Source organism: Schistocerca piceifrons, chromosome 3, assembly GCF_021461385.2.
Source record: "Schistocerca piceifrons isolate TAMUIC-IGC-003096 chromosome 3, iqSchPice1.1, whole genome shotgun sequence".
NCBI lineage: Eukaryota > Metazoa > Arthropoda > Insecta > Orthoptera > Acrididae > Schistocerca > Schistocerca piceifrons.
The window spans coordinates 551,257,539-551,278,673 of NC_060140.1; the positions used below are offsets into that span (position 1 = coordinate 551,257,539).

General features: G+C 38.5%; 1 protein-coding gene across 4 annotated transcripts in view; it reads left to right on the forward strand.

The window, feature by feature from the left end:
* Window positions 1-21,135, forward strand: part of LOC124790073 (supervillin) — a 471,354-nt gene that overhangs the window by 283,602 nt on the left and 166,617 nt on the right. For all 4 annotated transcript variants that reach the window (XM_047257637.1, XM_047257638.1, XM_047257639.1 and 1 more), the window contains 2 exons: window positions 3,443-3,646; window positions 6,833-6,938. In XM_047257637.1, coding sequence (XP_047113593.1) covers window positions 3,443-3,646; window positions 6,833-6,938 — 310 coding nt within the window. The remainder of the gene's footprint in view (window positions 1-3,442; window positions 3,647-6,832; window positions 6,939-21,135) is intronic.

Below are 21,135 nucleotides of genomic sequence, written 5' to 3' on the forward strand. Positions count from 1 at the left end.
TGTTCAGTGTATCTAATTTGAACATTGCCGGCAATTTGTCCTATGTAGTAGCTTGAACGAGATTTACATGTTGTTTTATTTATTCTTGAGGCTGAGAATTTATCTTCTTATTGTTCAGTGTGTAGACTAGTTTCTGTTGTAGTTTATTGTTTGTGGAGAAAGCTACTTTCACTTTATGTGATAAACTTATTTCATCATTGTGTGGAGGGCGTCATCGAGAAAGAGTTTCGTAAAGGTTTAAAATTGTTTGTAAATTTTGTTGAAAGTATCTAAGTGGTCTCTTTCTCAAATTGCCGATGACGAAAGTATGAATATTTGCGCGTCGTGGGCTATACTGCCCCACTTTTTTCTTTTTTTTTTCCACCTCCTTCCTTAACATTTAGTGATTCTTTCCAAACGGTAAGTGATACGTGTACCAAGGCTGGTCCTGCGGTTTAGGAGATGTGGAATATACGTAACAGGGTGTACACGCCCCGGAAGAACTGGAAAAAAACTAGAAAATTTGCAATGTTTTAGTTTTCAGATAAATTTTTGTAATTTTAAATGGTAATTTCTGATACTTTAACAAAGAGTTTTACTTTAGCTCGCTACTGCAGAATAATACTGCAGCAGTAAAACATAAAAGGGAGAGTAACATTCAAAAAACATTAGTTGCAGAGGAAAAAAAGCCATTTATAACAGAAAAACACAGTGAACACAGAAGCGTCTGCCGACAGCAAAATGTGTCATTCGGACGAAGACGGCGCAATACTTAGTAACAACGAACTGCTTTCGATGAGCGCGTGACGTCAAAACTGTTTACGTTTCTAACAGGTCGCGGGAAACTACTGCGAATGGTGGTTTCAAAAGCGTTACTTTCAAAACAAATTTCCTTTTACGCAAGATGAATTACAGCAGGTGAATAAATCAACCCACCAGTCGGAAACGATCTAAATCAATCACATAAAATGCCAGACCACGTTAAGTGCTACATGCCGACTCGTGAGTCCGCTTGTAGCTCTTAATATGGTCTGGCACTTCATGTGATTGATTTTACTGATGGACAAACCCTTAATTTTAGAGGCCTCTACTTTTACAAATGCATGTAGAGATCATTGCCGACACATTTCATGTGGATATGTTAGATCGCCTTACAAACTGACTGACTGCTAATGCGAAGTTTGTTTCGTGCCCTTCTGTAGAAGACGGGTTTAAATACATTGAACCCACGGTTAAGGTTAATTGAAAACCGCCATTAATTGCATCTGGTCCGCTGTCTTGCTCTCCTGCTATTCTGCAACCGTTGTTGAAGTCCAGCCATGTCTAAAAAGATGACTTACGTTACGTGTGAGAACATGCGATGAATTTCTTATATCGCGGAGCGTTTGATTCTCATTCAAAAACTTAGCACTTTGAGGACAGTCACGTACAAAAAATTTGAGCGCAGAAGACCAGCCATTTATGCCATTGCTTGAAACTTTACTGGCAAATTTGTGTTTGATATATCTTAAGCCAAACGTTAACACACGCTAAGAAAATGACAATATTTTCTTGCATCTGTACCGTATGTACATTGATTTAAACCGTTAACTGTTCCTATTCGTGTTTCGCACTAATTAACAATAAAGTTGCTATTGGCTGACTACATCATGTGTCTATCCTACGCTCTGAATATCTGTCAGTCATTGCCTGGCGAGATCAAGTGACGTGAGCTAGGAATAACTGGCAAAAGTGCATCGCTATCTCGATCTCAGTGCTTGGGAAGGTACCATGCTGTATTTGGTGCAATTCGTATTGATACTTCTGTAATACGAAAACTTGCAGTGTACCTGTTGTTGTGCATCAAAGATCTTTCCCAAACGCGCTGTCTTTTTGCTGGGTATCGTTTCCTAGTGTGTCGGGAAGTTCTGTGCCAGTGTATAAAATCTTTGTATTTCAAAGGATTGACAGCTTTTATAGTTCCAAGGAAAAGTAGAAGGTGATTCAAATGAAAGTCTTAAAAGTGCTATAATGTTTTTAATTGTAGCAATGAACATAAAGTTTACATGCCATTTTTCAACTTAGCCTCTCTGAAGTTGAATATACATATTCCACCACTTCAGAAGTGCATAGATACCATGATGAAAGAATTCTTTTGATTGTGTGTGTAGGCAGTCTTACAGCACTGTTTCCACCTCTCCATTGCTTCTGAAATGCCTGCCTCCCACTGCACGTTTGAGTATGCCGAACAAATGAGCATCACTAGGAGCAAGGTCTAGTGAGTTAGGACGATGTACCAGAGTGAGTAAGGAGGATGTACCAAACATTCAATTTAATTTCCTGAATAGTCTCAACTGTCTTATGGGCTATTTGCAACCAGGTGTTGTCACGCTGTTGCAATACTCTCGAAGTCAGAAGTTCTGGTCATTTACTCCCGCAGTTAACTTTCCAGCATGTCTAAATCAGAAGTCCTGGCTATTGTCACTCCCTTAGCCTTGTAATGCTCCAAAATCACTTCATTCACATCTCAGAAGAGAACGAACGGGACTTTTCCAGCAGACGGTCGAGTGCCGGCGATGAGCTGTGGCGTCATTCCTCGATTGTCCTTTTTTTTCTGGTGGTGGCTGTGGATCTAAGTCCCATCACCTGTAACAATTTTTCCCAGAAACGCATCACTTTCGACATGGAAATGATGCAAAAGTTCTTCGCAGCCATCGACATGATGATATTTCAGTTCGGCAGTCGAGTGATGTGGCATCCATCTTGCAGACCCATTACTGAAGCGCTGTACATTGTGAACAACATTTTGCTCTGAACCAGCAATAATCTTCAAACGTATGGCTGCTTTGTAAAGCGTTACGCGTCTATTCTCCTTTACTAGCTCCTCCACTTACAGAATATTCTCGTCAGCCACTGTCGATGAGCCTGCCCCGGTCGTGGGGGGTGCTTCACAGAAGTTACAACGCTTTTAAACTTCCTACACCACTTGATACTTGCTGCAACGACAAACATGTATCAATGCAGTGCGCCGTCATTCTGGGATGAATTCCGATTGATGTTACACCTTCACTACGCAAAAAACGCATCACAGATCGTTGCTCAATCGCTGTGCTTGTTGACAGCGGGACAGCCATGTTGTCCTGCGTTGTAGCATCACCCTGCCACCTATCGGCCACTTTCTGAACCTCAAGGAAGACTACTGCCACCTACCAACTTAATCACACAACTTTTCCTAGTTTTATGGTACTGTAAAGGTTCTCATTTGAATCACCCTCGTGTTTGCCACTTAACAAGGAAAAAAATGTACTTTCACGCAGGGTATAGTGTATAGTGTATTTTCATCCGAGAAAAAGTGTACGGTATTGTGTAACCAGTGCAGTAATGCAATCAGTGTAAGCAGGTGTTGTAAACTGATTTTATCTTTGATTGTGCGTAACTGCAGTAGCCTAAGAACCGCAGTTGACGTTTTGTGGCCGGTGCGCAGGTCGGGCTCGTCGAGCCAGCCGGCCGGGGAGCAGCTGCCGCCCGCGGGCCCGGCGCTGGCCAAGAGCCGCAGCCAGCCGTGCGTCCAGCAGGCGCCGGCCACGCCGCCCGCCCCCACAGCCGCCCCCGCCGGCCTGCAGCGCAGCAGCACGCAGCCCATGGCCGCCGACCTGCACCACTTGTCCGGCGCCTCCATCGCCGACAGGTGCGCCCGTCACTGCTCACACCAGCACTTCGTCGACTGCCAACCCACGCAGATCGTACCGATCATCTTCGTAACCGTACCGAGCTTGTTAAACAAAAATGCGACAAAAGGGGTAGAAAAGAAAGTTTTCGACTGGATTGAGAGCTTCTCGGTAAAGCAGGGTGGTTCATTTTTGCAGGCTGTTGGAGTAATACGGAGAGGGACGCAATCATATGCGTGGGGAGGAGTTACGATGGGAGTCCCACGTGGTTTGAAAAGGTGTGCAGCTGACAACAGGGAAAATTGTACATGAAAATTTTTGGCAGGTTTCTGATTGGTTTTGCACAAGTGGGATACCTTTAAGCTTCGGGGGGGGATCCATCTCGTCCACTTTTATATTGTCAAAAATATGCCACCTCGTATTAACGTAGTATACCAACAAGACGTAATAAATAGGACAGAAAAACATCTAGCTGTGCATGTTGATGAAAATGTAAACAGGTAAAACTGTATAGTGGACCTGCTAAAACATTTGCAGCTGGACCTTCTGTTTCAGATTCATATTTTTGTGGTTGTAATGAATTCTTCACAGTCACTCACAAACAACCACAAACCCGTGACTTGGTGAGGGCTGCTGCCCGTTTATTGTTAATATAACAATACAAACTCAGCATTCCTTACTGCAAAATATCCAGCAGCAAGTGTTACCTCTTTAATGCTTGCACCCTCCTTAAATGCAGTTCTCATGGTATACAGTCACTGTAAAGTAACTGGCAGAAACTTGAAGATGACCCAAATTTTCCTGCAAAAGTCTACCTACAGAATCTCACGACCAACATTAAATAAAAAAATAGAGAACTATTCAGTCACCTATGTATTACTTTTATAGGGACCGTGAAGACTAAATTACACTAACTACAGTTCTCACAGCGACATTTAACCTGTCATTCTTCCTGTGCTCTATACACATTTACGATGGGAAGGAACCCTAAAAAGCCATTCATTGCCACGTATCCTCTGCCATGCTCTTCAGTGGTTTGCAGCGTATATACACTGATGAAAAAAAAATTGTACCACCAAAAAGATTAGTGTAGAATAATGTGATTTCGGGAATGTATTTGTGCAGGTAACATGTTTAAGTGATTAACATTGCAAATTTACAAGTTAATGTGAGTGTGAGAAAAAGAATTGCAACTGTCAAATGCCGGTACATTAATAGACAGTGTAACCACGAGAATATTGAATACGAGCATGGAAATGTGCACGCATTGCATTGTGCAGGTGCCAGAAGTCAATTTGTGGGATGGAGTCCCTTGCCTTTTGCACTTGGTCGGTCAATACAGGGACGGTTAACGCCGGTTGTGGATGATGCTGGAGTTGTTGTCCAAAGATGTCCCAGATGTGCCGGTTGGTGACATCTGGCGATCAAACAGGCCGAGGCAACATGTCGACACTGTGTAGAACGTGTTGGGTTACAACAGAAGTATGTTGGTAAGAGTTATCCTCTTGGTAAACACCACCTGGAATGCTGTTCATAAATGGCAGCACAACAGGTTGAATCACAAGACTGATGCACAGTTTTTGAGTCAGGGTGCGTGGGATAATCACGAGAATATTCCTGCTGCCATACAAAATTGCACCCCACGCCGCAACTCCAGGTGTAGGGCCAGTGTGTCTAGCATACAGATGGGATGGTTGCAGTCCGTCAACTGATTTATTTCTAACACTTGGCTGTCACAGACACAGAGGCAGAAACAGCTTTCATCAGAAAACACAACAGACACCACCCTGCCTTCCAATGAGCTCTCATTCGACACAACTGAAGTCTCGAATGGCAGTGTTCTGAGGTCCGTGGAATGTGCGGTACAGGGCATCTGGCTCATAGGTGTTCTTGAAGTAACCAATTTTTAACAGTTCACTGTGTCACTCTGGGACCAATTGCTGCTGCAGTTACAGTATGAAGTGGCAGGGCCAGATGCTGAACATGATGGTGTTCTCTCTCGGTAGTGCCGCATGTCTGCCCAGAGCCCAGTCTTCTTGTGACTGTACATTCTCATGACTGCTGCTGCCAGCATTTCTGCAGTGCTGCAGAATGTACAGCCAGCTTTTTCAAACTCATTGAGGTGTTTATGATAACATCTTTGTCATCGTAAGGGCATTCTTGACTAACATCAACTCACTGTATCCAATCTGAAAAGTAGCAATCACTCATGGCCATTACAGCACGTTTTCAATGCAAACCTGATTTGCATGCACATCGTGGCACTTTTAGCGCCATTATTATGCAATTGGCACGATATTTGAATAGAAGTCATCTTTCAGATGTAGAAACTCACCTAACAACTTTCGTTTGTCGCACAACTACTCCTTGGTGTTGTGTCAGTGTATGTAGATCTTTCATGTTGAGTGTCTTAGATGTATTATACGGACTGCTCTTTGTGAAACACCTATCCCAAAAACCTTAAATTAAGCCTAAATGAACAGTCACTATAAATTTTAGAGCTCTCTTACTGCTTAAAACAATTGCTACTGACTAGGGAGCATAGGTAACAGATACTTTGAGTTCAGATTTTATGCTGCAAAAACATATAAAGTGAATGCAATTGATGAAATTATCATTATACCGTAATGATATCCTAGATTCTACATCAGTGCAAGTTCAGGAGTTGGAATTAGAGTAATTTGGATTTCAACATTGTGAAATTGGAAGACTGTAGTGACTGGTTGCCACCATGAGGTTATCATCATCTTATAGCACTCTTTGTGAAATGCCTTCAGCATATATATACAGGTTTCACAGATGAAAGTTCAAGTATTATCCATTATTCTCAGACTGAAAACACACAGGCAGTTTTCTCAAGCATTAGACAGCACTCAGGATGTACCGTTTCCAATTGCAATGTGGCTAGTTCACTCAATCTCAACATTGACCCTGTTGGTGGCAATAATGTTCTTCATAGATCTCATACAAATTTCACAATAGAACCTAATATTTATGAATGAATCACTAAAAGAAGTATCATGTAGGGAAATCCTAATGTGATTTATGTCTGTACTGTAAAGCTAAGATAGCATATTTCATTATCTAGTTCTTAATGTATATTATTAAAGAGCTAGTGTGTATTGGTAGCAGTTTTGATGCTTTAAGTGTTATAAAAGTTACCTACAGTGCCAGTGGTCACTACTAAATAAGCGATTTCCTTTTAGGTTAGCTGCACTTCAGAAGAGTGGTGATACCCAATGGAGAAAACGAATTTCCCATTTGAATCCAGAGGATGAGATAACGATAATTGCAACAAAGAACCAGATCAATGTGAGTATACTTTCCTTGACCATTTATGCTGTTTTTCTGTATTTATTTTAGATGACATTATCAAAGAGTGCAATTATTATTGCTGCTTCTATATTATTCAAACATAGGCAACTGCTCACTGAAAATATTCAAGTTTCACCAAATGTTATTTACCTATGTTTCCACTGGTCTGGTCAAACAGCTGCAGTAATAATGTTAAATGTAGTGTTTACTAATTAGGTATTTTCTGTGTGACTGGAGAGAATTAGTATTAAGTATTATAAACATCTGCAACTAACAATTTTAAACAAGTAATAACTTGAAAACAAAGCACTGTTGTTCCACAATAATATTTATTTAATAGTTCATCATGAACTGGCTTTCAGCTTCTTAGGCCATCATCAGATAACTTAATACTAAATAGATGGTCCACACAACATCAGTTATTGACAATGGCCTGAGTTCATAATGAACTATTAAATAAATATTATTGTGGAATATTAATACTTTGTTTTCAAGTTCTTAATACAGGATGGGGCAAATAGAAATGGCCTGGGTAAAAAAAGGCAGCAGAGGAAATGAAATACAGTACTAATCTGACTATAGGAGATGTTGAAAGTGACCACCACTCATCTCTTGGCACTTTTGGGCCCAGGTCAGCAAGTTGCTGAAGGCAGATTGAAACTGAACTGCTGGAATTGCTGCAGTCTCACGTGAAATATTCTTGAAGATTATGAGGGTGGTTGTGATTCACCTTACACTTGTGATGTCCCCATACAAAGTAATTGCACACCAACAGATCAGATAAACTGTGTGGCCAGCTAGTGCCGTGGCCAGACTGACCTCTGCTAACAACTCTGCACTGCCCCACTCACACTGACACAGCCCACACTACACTATGAACCAGTGTAGATCAAAGCATACATTCAGATGCAATTTTATCCACTCAGCTGGTTCACTTCTATTTGTTCCCTCCTATATGTCTATATTCCTCAAAGAACCACAGGAATATCCCATAAATTTTAAATAATTTAGGAGCAAAAGTAACAACTTGCTGGATAGTAGAAAACTTGCTAGCTCTTGGATGAGTCCTTTTTTGAGCTAAAGCCCCCACCCTCTCTTCCACCCTCCTCCTCCCTCCCCTCATTATCCTACAAATACACACCTGCATATGTTGTGCTGACTAATACAGTTTCGAAACCTGAGTGCAGCAGAGGTGTTGTGTCATGTGGAATGGGCGAGGGGAGGAGGAGGCAGGAAGGGATGAGAAAGGGTGGCTGATGGCACGGAGGGTGGCAGTGGGTGGGGGAGGCAGCAGGTGCACAGGATAGGAATCTGACACAGGCACCTGCAGCAATGAGTTCACACAGTGCACGATGACACCAACAGTGACAGGCAGTATAAATCATGAATTACATTAAGGTTGTTTTGAATGTTCTTGTGAAGAATTACTACTCATAGAGAATAAACAATTTCTGTTACCAGTCAGTGCCCTTTTATTGTCTGGTTGGGCAAAGTGCAAGCTTCACACATTGTGCCTCAGGATTCAACAAGTTTTCTCTTTGACATTGGTTCTGGAACCACATAACATCATTTTGCATTCTTTTTCACCTTAACTCCGTAGTGCTTTGGAGTAAAGAATTCGCAAGATTTTTCCTAAAATGGTACTGCTACTATTATTACACTTTTCTCCTATCACATTTTTTATATTTAAAAAGTACATTTTGCACTGTATTACGTAATCTATGTATAGTGAGTACCATATTTACTCGAATCTAAGCCGCACTTTTTTTCCGGTTTTTGTAATCCAAAAAACCGCCTGCGGCTTAGAATCGAGTGCAAAGCAAGCGGAAGTTCTGAAAAATGTTGGTAGGTGCCGCCACAACTAACTTCTGCCGTCGAATGTATGTAGCGCTACACAGGCATGCTGTGTAGGCAACGAGATAAATACTGGCGCCAAAACCTCTGCGTCAGTAAATAAATAAAAAAAAAAAGGTGGAAGACGAGCTTTTTTTTCTCCGCCCCGAGTTTCGACCACTGCATTTTCATACATTATCCAACGAAGTAAATACAAATTACGCATTGTTCATCTTCGAAAGTAGCAGAATTTCAATGTACTACGAAAATCCGACTGGCAAGACTGTTGCTAATAGGAACCTGATGAAATGTGAATCACATGCAGTATTCTCTTCACCATAAGAATAATACGAATATAAACATTTTGCCATGTATTCTTTCCTGTTTGTTGCTATCTCATTTAAGGGGCTCCGGAACGCCCTATACTTGCAATGTTAAAATAACGCTTATAAATTACATCTTTCCTCACAAAGTATCTGAGGTAGGAAGTTGAACTTTTTACAGATTATTTATTGGAATATGGGCTACAACTTAACACAGGGATTTTACAAAATTTTAGTTCAGTTATTAAAGATGATTTTTTTTTTCAATTGTAATGAAAATTCACAACATTTTTTTGCAATTTTTTATTTATATATTCAAAAATATACAGTTTTTTGGAAAAAGGCTGTGTTAAATTATGCAGAAGGTACTGTGTAACATTTACTGAAAGTTTGAAACAAATATGTTTGGAAGATCCTTAGAAAACATGTAATTAGTATGAGAAAATAAAAGTTTTGGGAATCGAGCGACAAAGATTGGATTAACTTTTTAGTGCATTCCAGGTCCATAGGATGGATTACCTTCATCCTCTGCAAACTCCTCCTCCAGCTTCCTCTTGTTCCTCCTCCTGTTTACTCTTGCTTGTATTTCTAGACTCTTTACAGCCCTGTCTGCAGCCCGAAGGCGTTCCTTGTCTAAAGCAAGCATCGCTCGTACCATGTTAGAACCTATCTTCATTCCCATATTTCTAAATACCTTGCACCTTACAATTTTGCCATCACTGAAAGTCGCAACAGCATCATACACACCAAAGTGAAGTGTTTCTATTCCAACAAATACAGTCTTGGGGATTCTCAACCATATAACACTATTTACACTTTCATTGGGGTTTTGAGTTTTTCCGTGAATACACTTTTTCAACAGTTCAGGTGCTGCTAAGTCTCTGAAAATAGGTTTTATCATCTCCATTATTGCATGAGGCAGACTATGCTCATGAGTGTACACTTCACCAGTTAGCAATCCTTTGTTATATTTACACCAACTGTCTTCTTCTTTGGGACACAAGCTATGATGGGGATTTTCATCGGTTGAAGTAGTATGAAAAAAAAAAGAGCCCAAACAGACTTCTTCATTTCGTCGACACTTTGTGTATTTTGCCTAATAGCCATTCCATAATAGTTCTGTATTTTGTCAATTACACTGTCAGTTAACCTTCCCTTCCCATCCAACCCTTTACCATCACTGAGTTTTTGTTTTTTGTACGAAGCTTTCAGTCACCGAAGTCTTGTTCCCATTCGCTTCTGTACGTGTCCAATACACTCAAATTTCTGCACTACAACATCACCACCATAGGGCTTCAGTCCTTGAACATGTTTGAAACTTTTAGAATCACCGTCACCAAGGTAATTAACATATCGCACTTTATCACACGCCTCAGAACGCTGGAATATACTGGCAACACCAGCCACTTCCATTCCTCCACTACTGCCACTATAGTTAGCTTTGCAATTATTTTCATGTGTACATTTATATTTTTGTGGACATCTACAATATTTTGATATTACTGCTACATCTAAAACTTTCCCTGTATACATACTGGTGGCAGATACTACACCATGAAGAGATGTGTGTCCCCGTTTATGCCAGGTACCATCGAACGCTGCAGTCAAATCTCTGTTACCATTATTTTCCATTACTGCCTCTTCCACAGCGTTCTTCATAGATTCTATACAGACATCTTCTACTTTAGACCCTATTAATTTATTATAGGTCGTAAACTTGGTTGAGGGATTTGGAAGATTCATGATGCCACAGAAAATTGCACCTACAGTAGCACCCTTACCAACTGAACGCAAGGAATAAACAAATCTAATGTGTTCGTAGATTTTGCTACCATTTTCTTCAGTTGCAGTTACTGCAACACTGTTCCAAAAGGTGGTCATGTATGATCACTTATCACATTTCAGTTGTATTTCACTAGCAAGTCCTACGTGCTTTATTATGGAGAGTTCCAGACCAACTTCACTACAATGAATACATCTTACGCAGTTTGAAAAAATTCCTTTGAGAACCAACATATCAAATATTTAATTCACATCCGATTCGCCCATAAAACATTCATAGTTTTCACTCATTGAACCAAGCTTCTTCTGTGAAGTATTTTCTTTCCCACTTTGACTGCTATCGGCAGGTGTACTTGAGAGGTTAGGTTCACTCACTTGGTTATCGTCTTTATTGTTTACAGTAATAACACATACCTTTGGCTTTCCAACATTTCTCCTTTTCTTAAAAGCCTTCAGAGGATTTCTAATAACTTTACTTTTACTCACTGTTATACTTCAACAAAACAGAGACTCAAGAAACAGAATTAATTACGAATATTTTCGAGATGACGACAGAGTAAATAAACATGAAACAATCGACAGTCACACCATCGATATATATTAAACCATCACAGGTTAGCCACAACACATACTTTATCTCACATCACTAAAATGTACCTGATGAACACGGACGTTAATAATACCACCATTTGACAGCAGTTTAACAGCGCCACAGTGGGTCACGCCCATGTAGAACACATTTCAAAAAAAATTTAAAAATAGTTGTAGTCTGCGGAATTGAATAAATTGTATATCTATTAAAAGGTAATAGTCTGCAGATTCAGAAAACGCAAAAAAGTAAAAATTGAACTTTTCATGATTTTGAGCCTTTCCGGAGCCCCTGAAATCCTGTCTGCCTAATAAACTACGAAACTAGAGTGAGACAACAGCAAACGCGGAAGAAAATACGTATCGTGTCCTGTTTATATTCGTATTATTTTTATGCCTAATAGTGATACAGTCAGAAATGAAGCACGGCAACTGACTAGATTTTTAAATCTAAAACGACTAATTTCTGTGCAGAATTTGATTTACTAAAGAAGCGGCCGCAAAGATTTTCAAACGGAGAAAAATTTTCGCCTAACTCTCGTTCAGAACATGTTCTATAATACGCAGTCTATTATTTGGTTCTTCTAGATCATTGTCAAAGAAAGCAGCAGTGTAAGTAACTACAAGTAGCAGTCACTTGCCATTGTTTCGCTAATGAGACAATTCCTCTCTTTTTTTAATCGTAAGCGGCGGTAGCGCGCACAAAAGCAAGCCATGCCGCGGGCGGCGACAGGCCGTAAACACGCACTATAAGAATGCGACAAACAATGCATGACGCAGTACAGTAATGCATTTTCAGCTTAGAGTGACGTAAACACCTATAACAAAGAAAACGGCACTTATCAGATCAAAGCAAAATAAGCAATCGATTCAAACCAGACGAAGCACGTGAAAAAGGAAGGGTACCCGTATAAATACGGACGGAGCGCCTGACGCATAGCAATGGCTACCTGGTAAAGCTTAACTGCTAAGCTTACGACTCGAACCAAACTATTGTAGCTGTATCGTCTTTCATTCGATCTAAATTGTGTCTCATATTACAATGGACCAACTTTATTTCGATTTGAAGGTGCGGCCTAAAACTTTTCTCTCCCCTTGAATTTCGAGTCTCAAATTTCAGGTGCGGCTTAGATTCGGGAATTTTTTTCCCCTTGATTTCGAGTCTCATTTTTCAGGTGCGGCTTAGATTCGAGTGCGGCTTAGATTCGAGTAAATACGGTATATTATAATTGTGAACACTTCCTCACTTTTACAACACTAATTGCAGAACCTATATGACAGACCAGCTGATAAGCTGAGTATAGGGCTTCTCAACAGTATAAAGTCCTTGAATTTGATTTGTGTCATGAAGTAGATTGGGCCAATTCTCTACTTCCAATGGGATTTTCATTCTTTGGTTGTCAAGGAATATCACACTTATCTTCTATCCCATAATAATTTATATTGACTGATGTAGACTTGTTTTATGGGGTTGTAGTTACCGTTTTACAAAGATTTGTAAATTTAGTTGGAAATGCCAAGTCCTTCATTACATTCCCAAGGCTTTGACTGTGTATGGAGTCAAAAGCTTTCATAAAATTGATGAACAAGTAATGTATTTTTTTTGTTTACATTTCATAGTTTTTCATTTATTGTTTTGTTTACAAATATATTGTCAGTAGTGTATCTGTTTTTGTGAATGTCAATTTGATAAGCCTTGATTAAATTTTCTGCATGTGGTTTTGAGCAGCTTTTATTGCTAAACTGCTTGAAACAGTATTCCATGAAACCATTTTCATTTCACTAATACTGTATTGCAGATATTTAATTTAATTCCATGTGAATGATTTCTTGCAAAGTAAGAATTTCTGTTTTGATGTAGCAGAGTTTTGTTACGTTTTGGCATGATCCAGGTAATGTTTTATCATGGTGTCTAAAAAATTGTGGCAAAATCGACACCAAAACTCTGTTTTAAGAAGCTTAAATAATTGAAAAGTTTCGCAAATCAAACTAAAAGTATATGGATGGATCAGTACTCAGTAAATAGAGATGAAGAGCTGTAAAAAGGCATTTAGAAAATGACACTAACTTACTAGAATTTTTCCCCAACTGTGTATCAAGTTATTGCTCTTTTCTGTGTTCATATTAAAGGCTTAGCACTACTTCTGTTTGCTGTGTAGCGGTCTTGCCTAATATACACAACTATACTTCATTCTGGAGTAATAAAACTGAAGAGTTTTTGTTCCACGTCTTTACTCTACTTCTTTTCTTACAAATATAGCTACACTGTGGAGCAGAAGTTGGAGAAAAATGAGATTCTGGAACTGATGTCAAAGGAAAATCATATGTAATGATAAAAAGAGAAGACATAAGACACAAAAAAATTGGACAGTTTTTTCGTGTATGATGTGGAACTCTTCTGGCTCAGCAGAAAGAATGATTGTCCTTTCTAACATTTTCATGTATCCCAGCATTAATTTTTCTCGGTTTGTAACAGGTTAATGTTGTACATTAAACTAACCTATATTGTATAATCATTACAATTTGGCTGAGTGCAAAGGACTAATCAGATGACCATATGTAAGAAACTGAACTATTACGCTAATCTATCAAAGAATGGAATGGACAATAGATAATAAAAACAGATAATAAGAGTGCAGAGAATCTGTGGAAAATTCAGCTTTTTTATAATTTATGGGATGCACAAAGAAAGTTGCTTGTATGGATGACAAGTGCATTTATACTCCAAATGACAATGAGCAATGAAGGATACCTCATACGGGCTCTCACTCACCACATCCATTATAGTTTTTTAACAATATCTGGGATTGTGTTCATATTGAGTATCAATTAGAGCTAATTACCTACTACATCATTGGATCTTATGTAGGAGAAGGTGTAGGTGATGCAAAAAAAAAAGTTTTCTACAATGTGATTCCAAATGTTAAGGCACATGTATATTTATTCGTGAAACTTGTACAACTTATTCTGCACATATACCACTATTTTTTAATGTCATCATCAATAAACTCCAAGCACTTGGTGAGGCAGTTTACTAACTTTTGAATGCCGTGGCACACACCCCTGCTGCAAACTCTGTAGATTATCATGCACAGCACTCTGCACCTGGTCTGTCAAGAAAAATTTCTTGCCCATGTACTATTCCTAAATGGTGGAAAGATAGAAGTCACTTGTTGCTATGGCAGAATAGTTAAAAATATCACAACAAAAACTGCTGAAAAGCTCAATTTTTTTGTAGTGTGTGTCTCAGCATGTTCATAAAAAAAAACCTAATTTGACAGCTATTCTCAGATCTTATTTCGAATGGCCCCATGAAACATGAGGGTCTTAAACACTCTGCCGACATTTTTATGTTAACTTAGAATATAAATGCTGGTCAGCCAAATTGCTTGTCAATGGTCAAAAGAAAGTCCACATGAATTACTTCTTGGACTGTCAATTTTTATCTTCTATTTTCTATTTGCTTTCATTATTGTTGTTGTTGTTTACCCATTTGGAATACGCCTGAGTCGATTTACTTCTTACATTTAGTATTTAATGGGCCACCCAGGGTTCATCCACCATCACAATGGGTTTCAGGATATCTATGCTCTCTAATGTATAATGAGTGAAAAATTCCCAAGTCAGCTGAGCACAATTTCTTTTGAGCTTAGCAGTTAATGTTTTTGATATCTACCCGACCCAGAATTTTTTGGAAATTCATTCAGATGGTTGTCATTTTATACAACACAGTCTGACCAAGGTCACATTTCATGCAGTTTTTCCATCATTGGATGGTGATCTGTGTCCATCAGTTATTAGTTTGCCCATGAATGGTTCAGTCACAGTAGATGGTGTTCCACTCCTGGTCACTGAGGAGATTTTTATGATCAAATAACATTAATATGAAAGGAACATCGAGTTGCAGAGAGGCACAGTGAAAAATACTACTAAAAACAAACAAAAGACACAAATGTGCGCGCGCACATGCAAATACGCACATGAAGCCTCTGTTTCCAGGCATGTGTGTGCTTTCTCATTTGTGGGTGTTATTTGATAGCAGGGGTTATTCTATACTTCCATTAGACACACACACTGTTACTTTCCATTTTGATGATGACGCTGTCAATGTAAATACAGTAGTTCTAGCTTAATTATAAAATGATGATGACGATACTACTACTATTACAAACACTATTACAAATAATAATAATAATAATAATAATAATAATAATAATAATAATAATAATAATAATAATAATAATAATAATAATAATAATAATATTTAAAAAATGGTTACACATATGATAGTGTATTTCATAAGTTGTACATCTCTTCTGATCAAAGGGAAATGTGGTCTAGCTGCATTGTTGGACTGAGGGGGAGGAGGGGGCAAGAGGGGATGTGGACAATCCACTGCAAACCTCTGTTTGTAGGCAGGGGGGCTTCAAGATCCTCAAGAGAGAGAGAGAGAGAGAGAGAGAGAGAGAGAGAGAGAGAGAGAGAGAGAGAGAGAGAGAGAGACAAAAGACTGAAGACTGAAGAGTCCAAATGACTCACTTGATGACTATCCAAATACCTTTCCACTTGAGAAAATAAGATCTAAAGGAAAGAATAACCAAACTCTTGAATCTGGCTCCAGTGTACAGATAATTACTGTTTTTGAGACTACAAACACAGGTGGAAAACCTACTGTATGTGAACAATTTTTGGTGTTGCTGAGCAACAGTCACACAATATTTTTTTAAAGGAACACAGTGCCATTTGACTGTTTTATTGTTTATTGAAGTACAACCCAGGATTTAGCCTGTATGTCATTTTTAAGTATTTGATTTTGTGTCTTTAACATATGTTGCTTGACAACAAGTGAAGTGTCCTGCAATATACTTTAAAGACATAAAATCAGATCCTTTAAAATGGATTATAGAACTTCATTTCTGATCCTGACAGTGTATACTAAAAAAAATTTGAGATAATACTAATTAGAAATGTAGGTAATTACTTCTTGGGCTCTTCTACACCAATACAATTACCGTTTAAACTTACTTAATACACCACAACAGAAATCAAAGACAAAATTACATTACTTACATAGTATTTCTAATTGCGCTTTATGATGAATGAAATGAAGTTAACATAAAACTCTAGGTATTCTAGAGTGCCTGCATGAGTAGACCGTTTGGGTTTTCCCTATTCTGATGGGTATGCCTCCAAGAGTTTCGCAAGGAAGCTAAAGGGAAGTTTCACAGCAGCTGCTATCTTCATCTGATCTCCTAACAAGTGACATGTTATAATTTTACAAAAATAAGGTTCAAATGAGTAGCCCTTCTTGCTGTTCCTTAATAGATATATTGCTCCTTTCACAAAAGAAACAATCACATAATTTCCCTGTTGTTAGGATCTGTTATTTATGTTTTGTGCCAAAGCCAGCATTGAGTGGGCAGGTTGCACCCCTTAAATGCAGTGATTATAACTACATAAAGATTAGTGTGATGCAGGCCAAAACCTGGGTTGTACTTGAATAAACAATGAAACAATCAAATAGTGGTGTGTTCATTAAAAATCTACTGTATGTGATTTTAATAATGATTTTTATGTAAATGACACTGAAAGAAGAATGAAGGAGATTGTAATGTGAGAAAATGACTGAGAATGAACATATTTTTCATGCGTCTAACTTTGACTCGTCTTCATCCAACAATACTACACATTGATCAGTTCTTACAAACAAAAATAAATTTATTTTCTTGCTTCTGTCAGTGGTGGACACTGAATTCAAAGATATCAAAGTGTGAATCATTGCCTGAATGTCTCTCAAATTTAAAAAAAATGGAAAACACTTTTCGTGGGTTTGAAACTTAATAAAAGAATTAACAAAGAAGATTAAGAGATTGTTAATCATGAGACTGAGAAATGGATACACATTTGATATCATCTTTTAAATATTTTTAGCCCAACCAATCCTTGCTTTCCAGTCATTGTGAACAGGATTAATTGGAAAGCAGAGGAAATGTGTTACTGTTATTCCAGTTGATATGGAAATGTGATCCAGTGTTGAAAGAACATTGTTTCAAACTTGATGAGTCCCTTGGTGGGTCAAAGAGAGTATGTTCCCATTTGTCAAAAGGGGTATAAAATGAATTAATTTTTATTTTGGGTGAATATGTTAAGGAAGAAATTATTGCAGATATAAAAAGAGGCTAAATATTATGGAATAATTTTTACAGGACTCCCAATCAAAACAGAACTGACGAAGTGAGTCAAATAATTAGATGCATCCATAAGGAAAACAACATTGTGGAAGTTCAAGAATCCTTCTTAGGTGTTGTTTATATTGGGGAAGACTGTAGAAGGCATGTCACAAGATATTAAAAAAGCAGCTGGAAAAATATGAGCTGTATATTGCATTGTGCACAAGATAATGTTGTGACAATACCGTATCGGTGTAAGGTGTAATTGGAGACGTTAAACAAAAAATTCAAGTAGTCAGTCCAAAAGCTCTCTTCAGCCCCAGTGCTAAACATTCCTTAGATCTTTTGGAGCTCATACATTAGCATAGTTTCCCTATAGTGAGACCTTTTTTGGAACTGTAGAGAGCTTATATTTGTTCTTCCTGTCTTCTATATATACGTGTTAATTACCTGTAGGAAAAACAGCGTGGTGGATTGCTTGTCACAATTCATTTAGCCATAAAAGAAAATGTGGAAACAGTTATGAGCACTCAGGAAGATAATGCAAGATCCATTCAAGGCAAACCTTGATACAAGATATGCAGCAAGCTTGTTTCTTCCAGCTATACGTGATTTTGCGTTTTTGACCTACTACTACTACTTCTTGCAAATAATACTGGAGGAAATAAATTCACTCCAACAATATCTATAGTCTCCAAAAATGACTTTGAATAAAGGAGTTGCCAAATAAACATTCTGAATGGGATTTTAGGGATGGAACAAACTGTAGTTATAGACAATGCTGCTAGTTTTGGCACTAAAAAATGCAATGATAAGGTCATTAAGATTCACCGACGTGGAGGAAGGAGGGTAAATAGAAAAATGTGGTTTGAACTAACTTGTGAATCGGAGTTGTTGACTCAATAATTAGATTGCCAAACAGTGTTTGACTGTATAGACCAATTTATAGAAGAATTATCACAACAATATGTGGCCATGAAGGAAATCGCAAAAATTTTCCACATTGTTGAAACTAAGTTTGTGGTTGAAGCTTTTGAAGATGCACTGGCGGTAGCACGAGAATCTGTTAGAAATTTATAATGAGCCTGATAAGGACAAGGTGTTGTAAGAAGTAGAAAAGTATTGTTGGCATCTGTGTGCAATCAATAAAGAGTGAGGATGTCACTGCTAGTTGGAGAAACCAAGAAGTCCTTAATTTATAATTGAATGGGGCGTCTTGAAATCATTAGCCTTTACATCACTTATATCCAATGTTTTTTGACCATTCCTCTCTCTGACACATCATGTGGGAGAGGTTTTTCTAAACTGAAACTGACAAAAAATTATCTTCATTCTATGATGAATGAAGAATGACTAGCCAATCAGTCCATTTTTCAATTGAGAGAAAAGTTTCAAGTGAAGTAGATATCAGTGATGTTATTGAGAATTTCAGTAAAATAAAGTCATGGGAACATGTGCATAATAATATCAGTAATAACTACTGTCTTATACTAAGCAGGGCTGGTGTGAGAACATTTTTCTGCACAAATGATTTTTCGTATGGACACTCTCCTTCCCCCCTTTTCCTGCATACACCTTCACCAATGTTAGTTTTCACTGCTGATTGTAATACGTACTGTATACAAATCTTGCACTGGCTTCCCTCTCATCTTGGCGCCCACAAGCGGTTACTACTAATGTGATGTGTCCTGTATAGAAATAGTTGTGACACGTCTGGTGCCCCTCTTAGCTTGTAACCCAGTCAGTGGCTTGTGGCACTTGTGCCTTGAACTGGCCCTGGTGCTCATGTTACGAAACTAACTAATATGGTAATAGCACAAACTGTGTTTCGAAACATATGAAGAAGGGTACAACACTTAGCACTGAAAGCAAGTATATTATGGACCCAAATATACAGACAGAACAGAGAAGCTGCTGGATGTAGAGTGCTGCTATTTATTGAGACCTTGAATATTCCAGTATATGCTGACATTACAAACTGAAGAAATATTAAGAACCTTCCAGAAATGATAAATACTAAGAACAAATATTTACTGGTGATCGAATTTCAATTGGTGAACCACAAAATGATAGGCAGCAATGGTAACCACTATTCCACACTGTTTGCAGCATAGCTTGCAGTGTTACCACTCCTCATGGAGAAACATTGGTCCAATCACTGGAGCTGGCTAAAGTGTCCTAGATATAGATTCCTTTGTTATGATGAGCATCGAAGGAGGCCCCTCCTGTCGATGCTTTGTGATCATCGAATGAGCCTTCAGCACCCTTCAGCGAGAAGCTCCCTTCATCTGTCCATGCCTTGAGACTGAAGTAGGACTTCACAAGGAGGAAATGGATGATGTCTGTGCACTTTTGTCTCCATGATGGATGGTTATAATCCTTAACTTCTTCTGCAATGTCCAGCAAGGGACGAAGGATACAATACAGACCATAGTAAAATTTTAGCAATTTTTCTGATGGTCTAATTTTGGCACAGGTGTAAAAATCCCTTTGAAGTCTCTGTAGCTCAATCTCGCTGTCCAGTGCTAGCCATTAAAGAATTCTTGGTCATTGTCCTAGATGTCCAGGGACCATATGCAAGCCAACTGCTTGTTATTCGCCCTGGCAATGAGGTGTTTCACATAGTGATTCTAAGTATTGACCAGTTGAAATAGGAACAATGTATTCATTGTCATTTCAGCCTCACTACTGAAGCCTAGTAGTTATAAACAGGCCTGACCTTATTGAGACTTCAGTATAGAGACAGAGATTAGTGATCATGTTGTCTTAATAAATCACAGTTCAAAATACTAATTTCAGTTCCTTACAGAAGAATCGAAAAACTGGTAGAAGTCAACCTTGGGGAAGATCAGTTTGGATTCCAGTGAAATGTAGAAAAATGCGAGGTAATACTGACCTTACAACTTTTCATAGAAGATACGTTAAGCAAAGGCAAGCCTATGTTTATAGCATTTGTAGGCTTAAAGGCAGATTTTGACAATGTTGACTGGAACACACACTTTCAAATTCTGAAAGCGTCAGTGGTAAAATACAGGAAGTGAGAAGCTGTTTACAATTTTTAGAGAAACCAGACGGCAGTTATAAGAGTCAAATTGCTTGAAAAGGAAGCAGTGGTTGAGAAGGGAGTGAGACAGGGTTGTATCCTATCCCCAGTGTTATTCAATCTGTATATTGAGCAAACAGTAAAGGAAACAAAAGAAAAATTTGGAGCAGGAATTAAAGTCCAGGGAAAAGAAATAAAAACTTTGAGGTTGCCGATGACATCGTAATTCTGTCAGAGACAGCAAAGGACTTGGAAGAGCAGTTGAATGGAATGGACAGTGTTCTGAAAGGAGGATATAAGATCAACAAAAGTGAAACGAGGCTAATGGAATGCAGTTGAATTAAATCAGGTGATGCTGAGGGAATTAGATCAGGAAATGAGACACTTAAAGTAGTAGATGAGTTTTGCTATTTGGGCAGCAAAATAACAGATGGTGATCAAAGTAGAGAGGATAT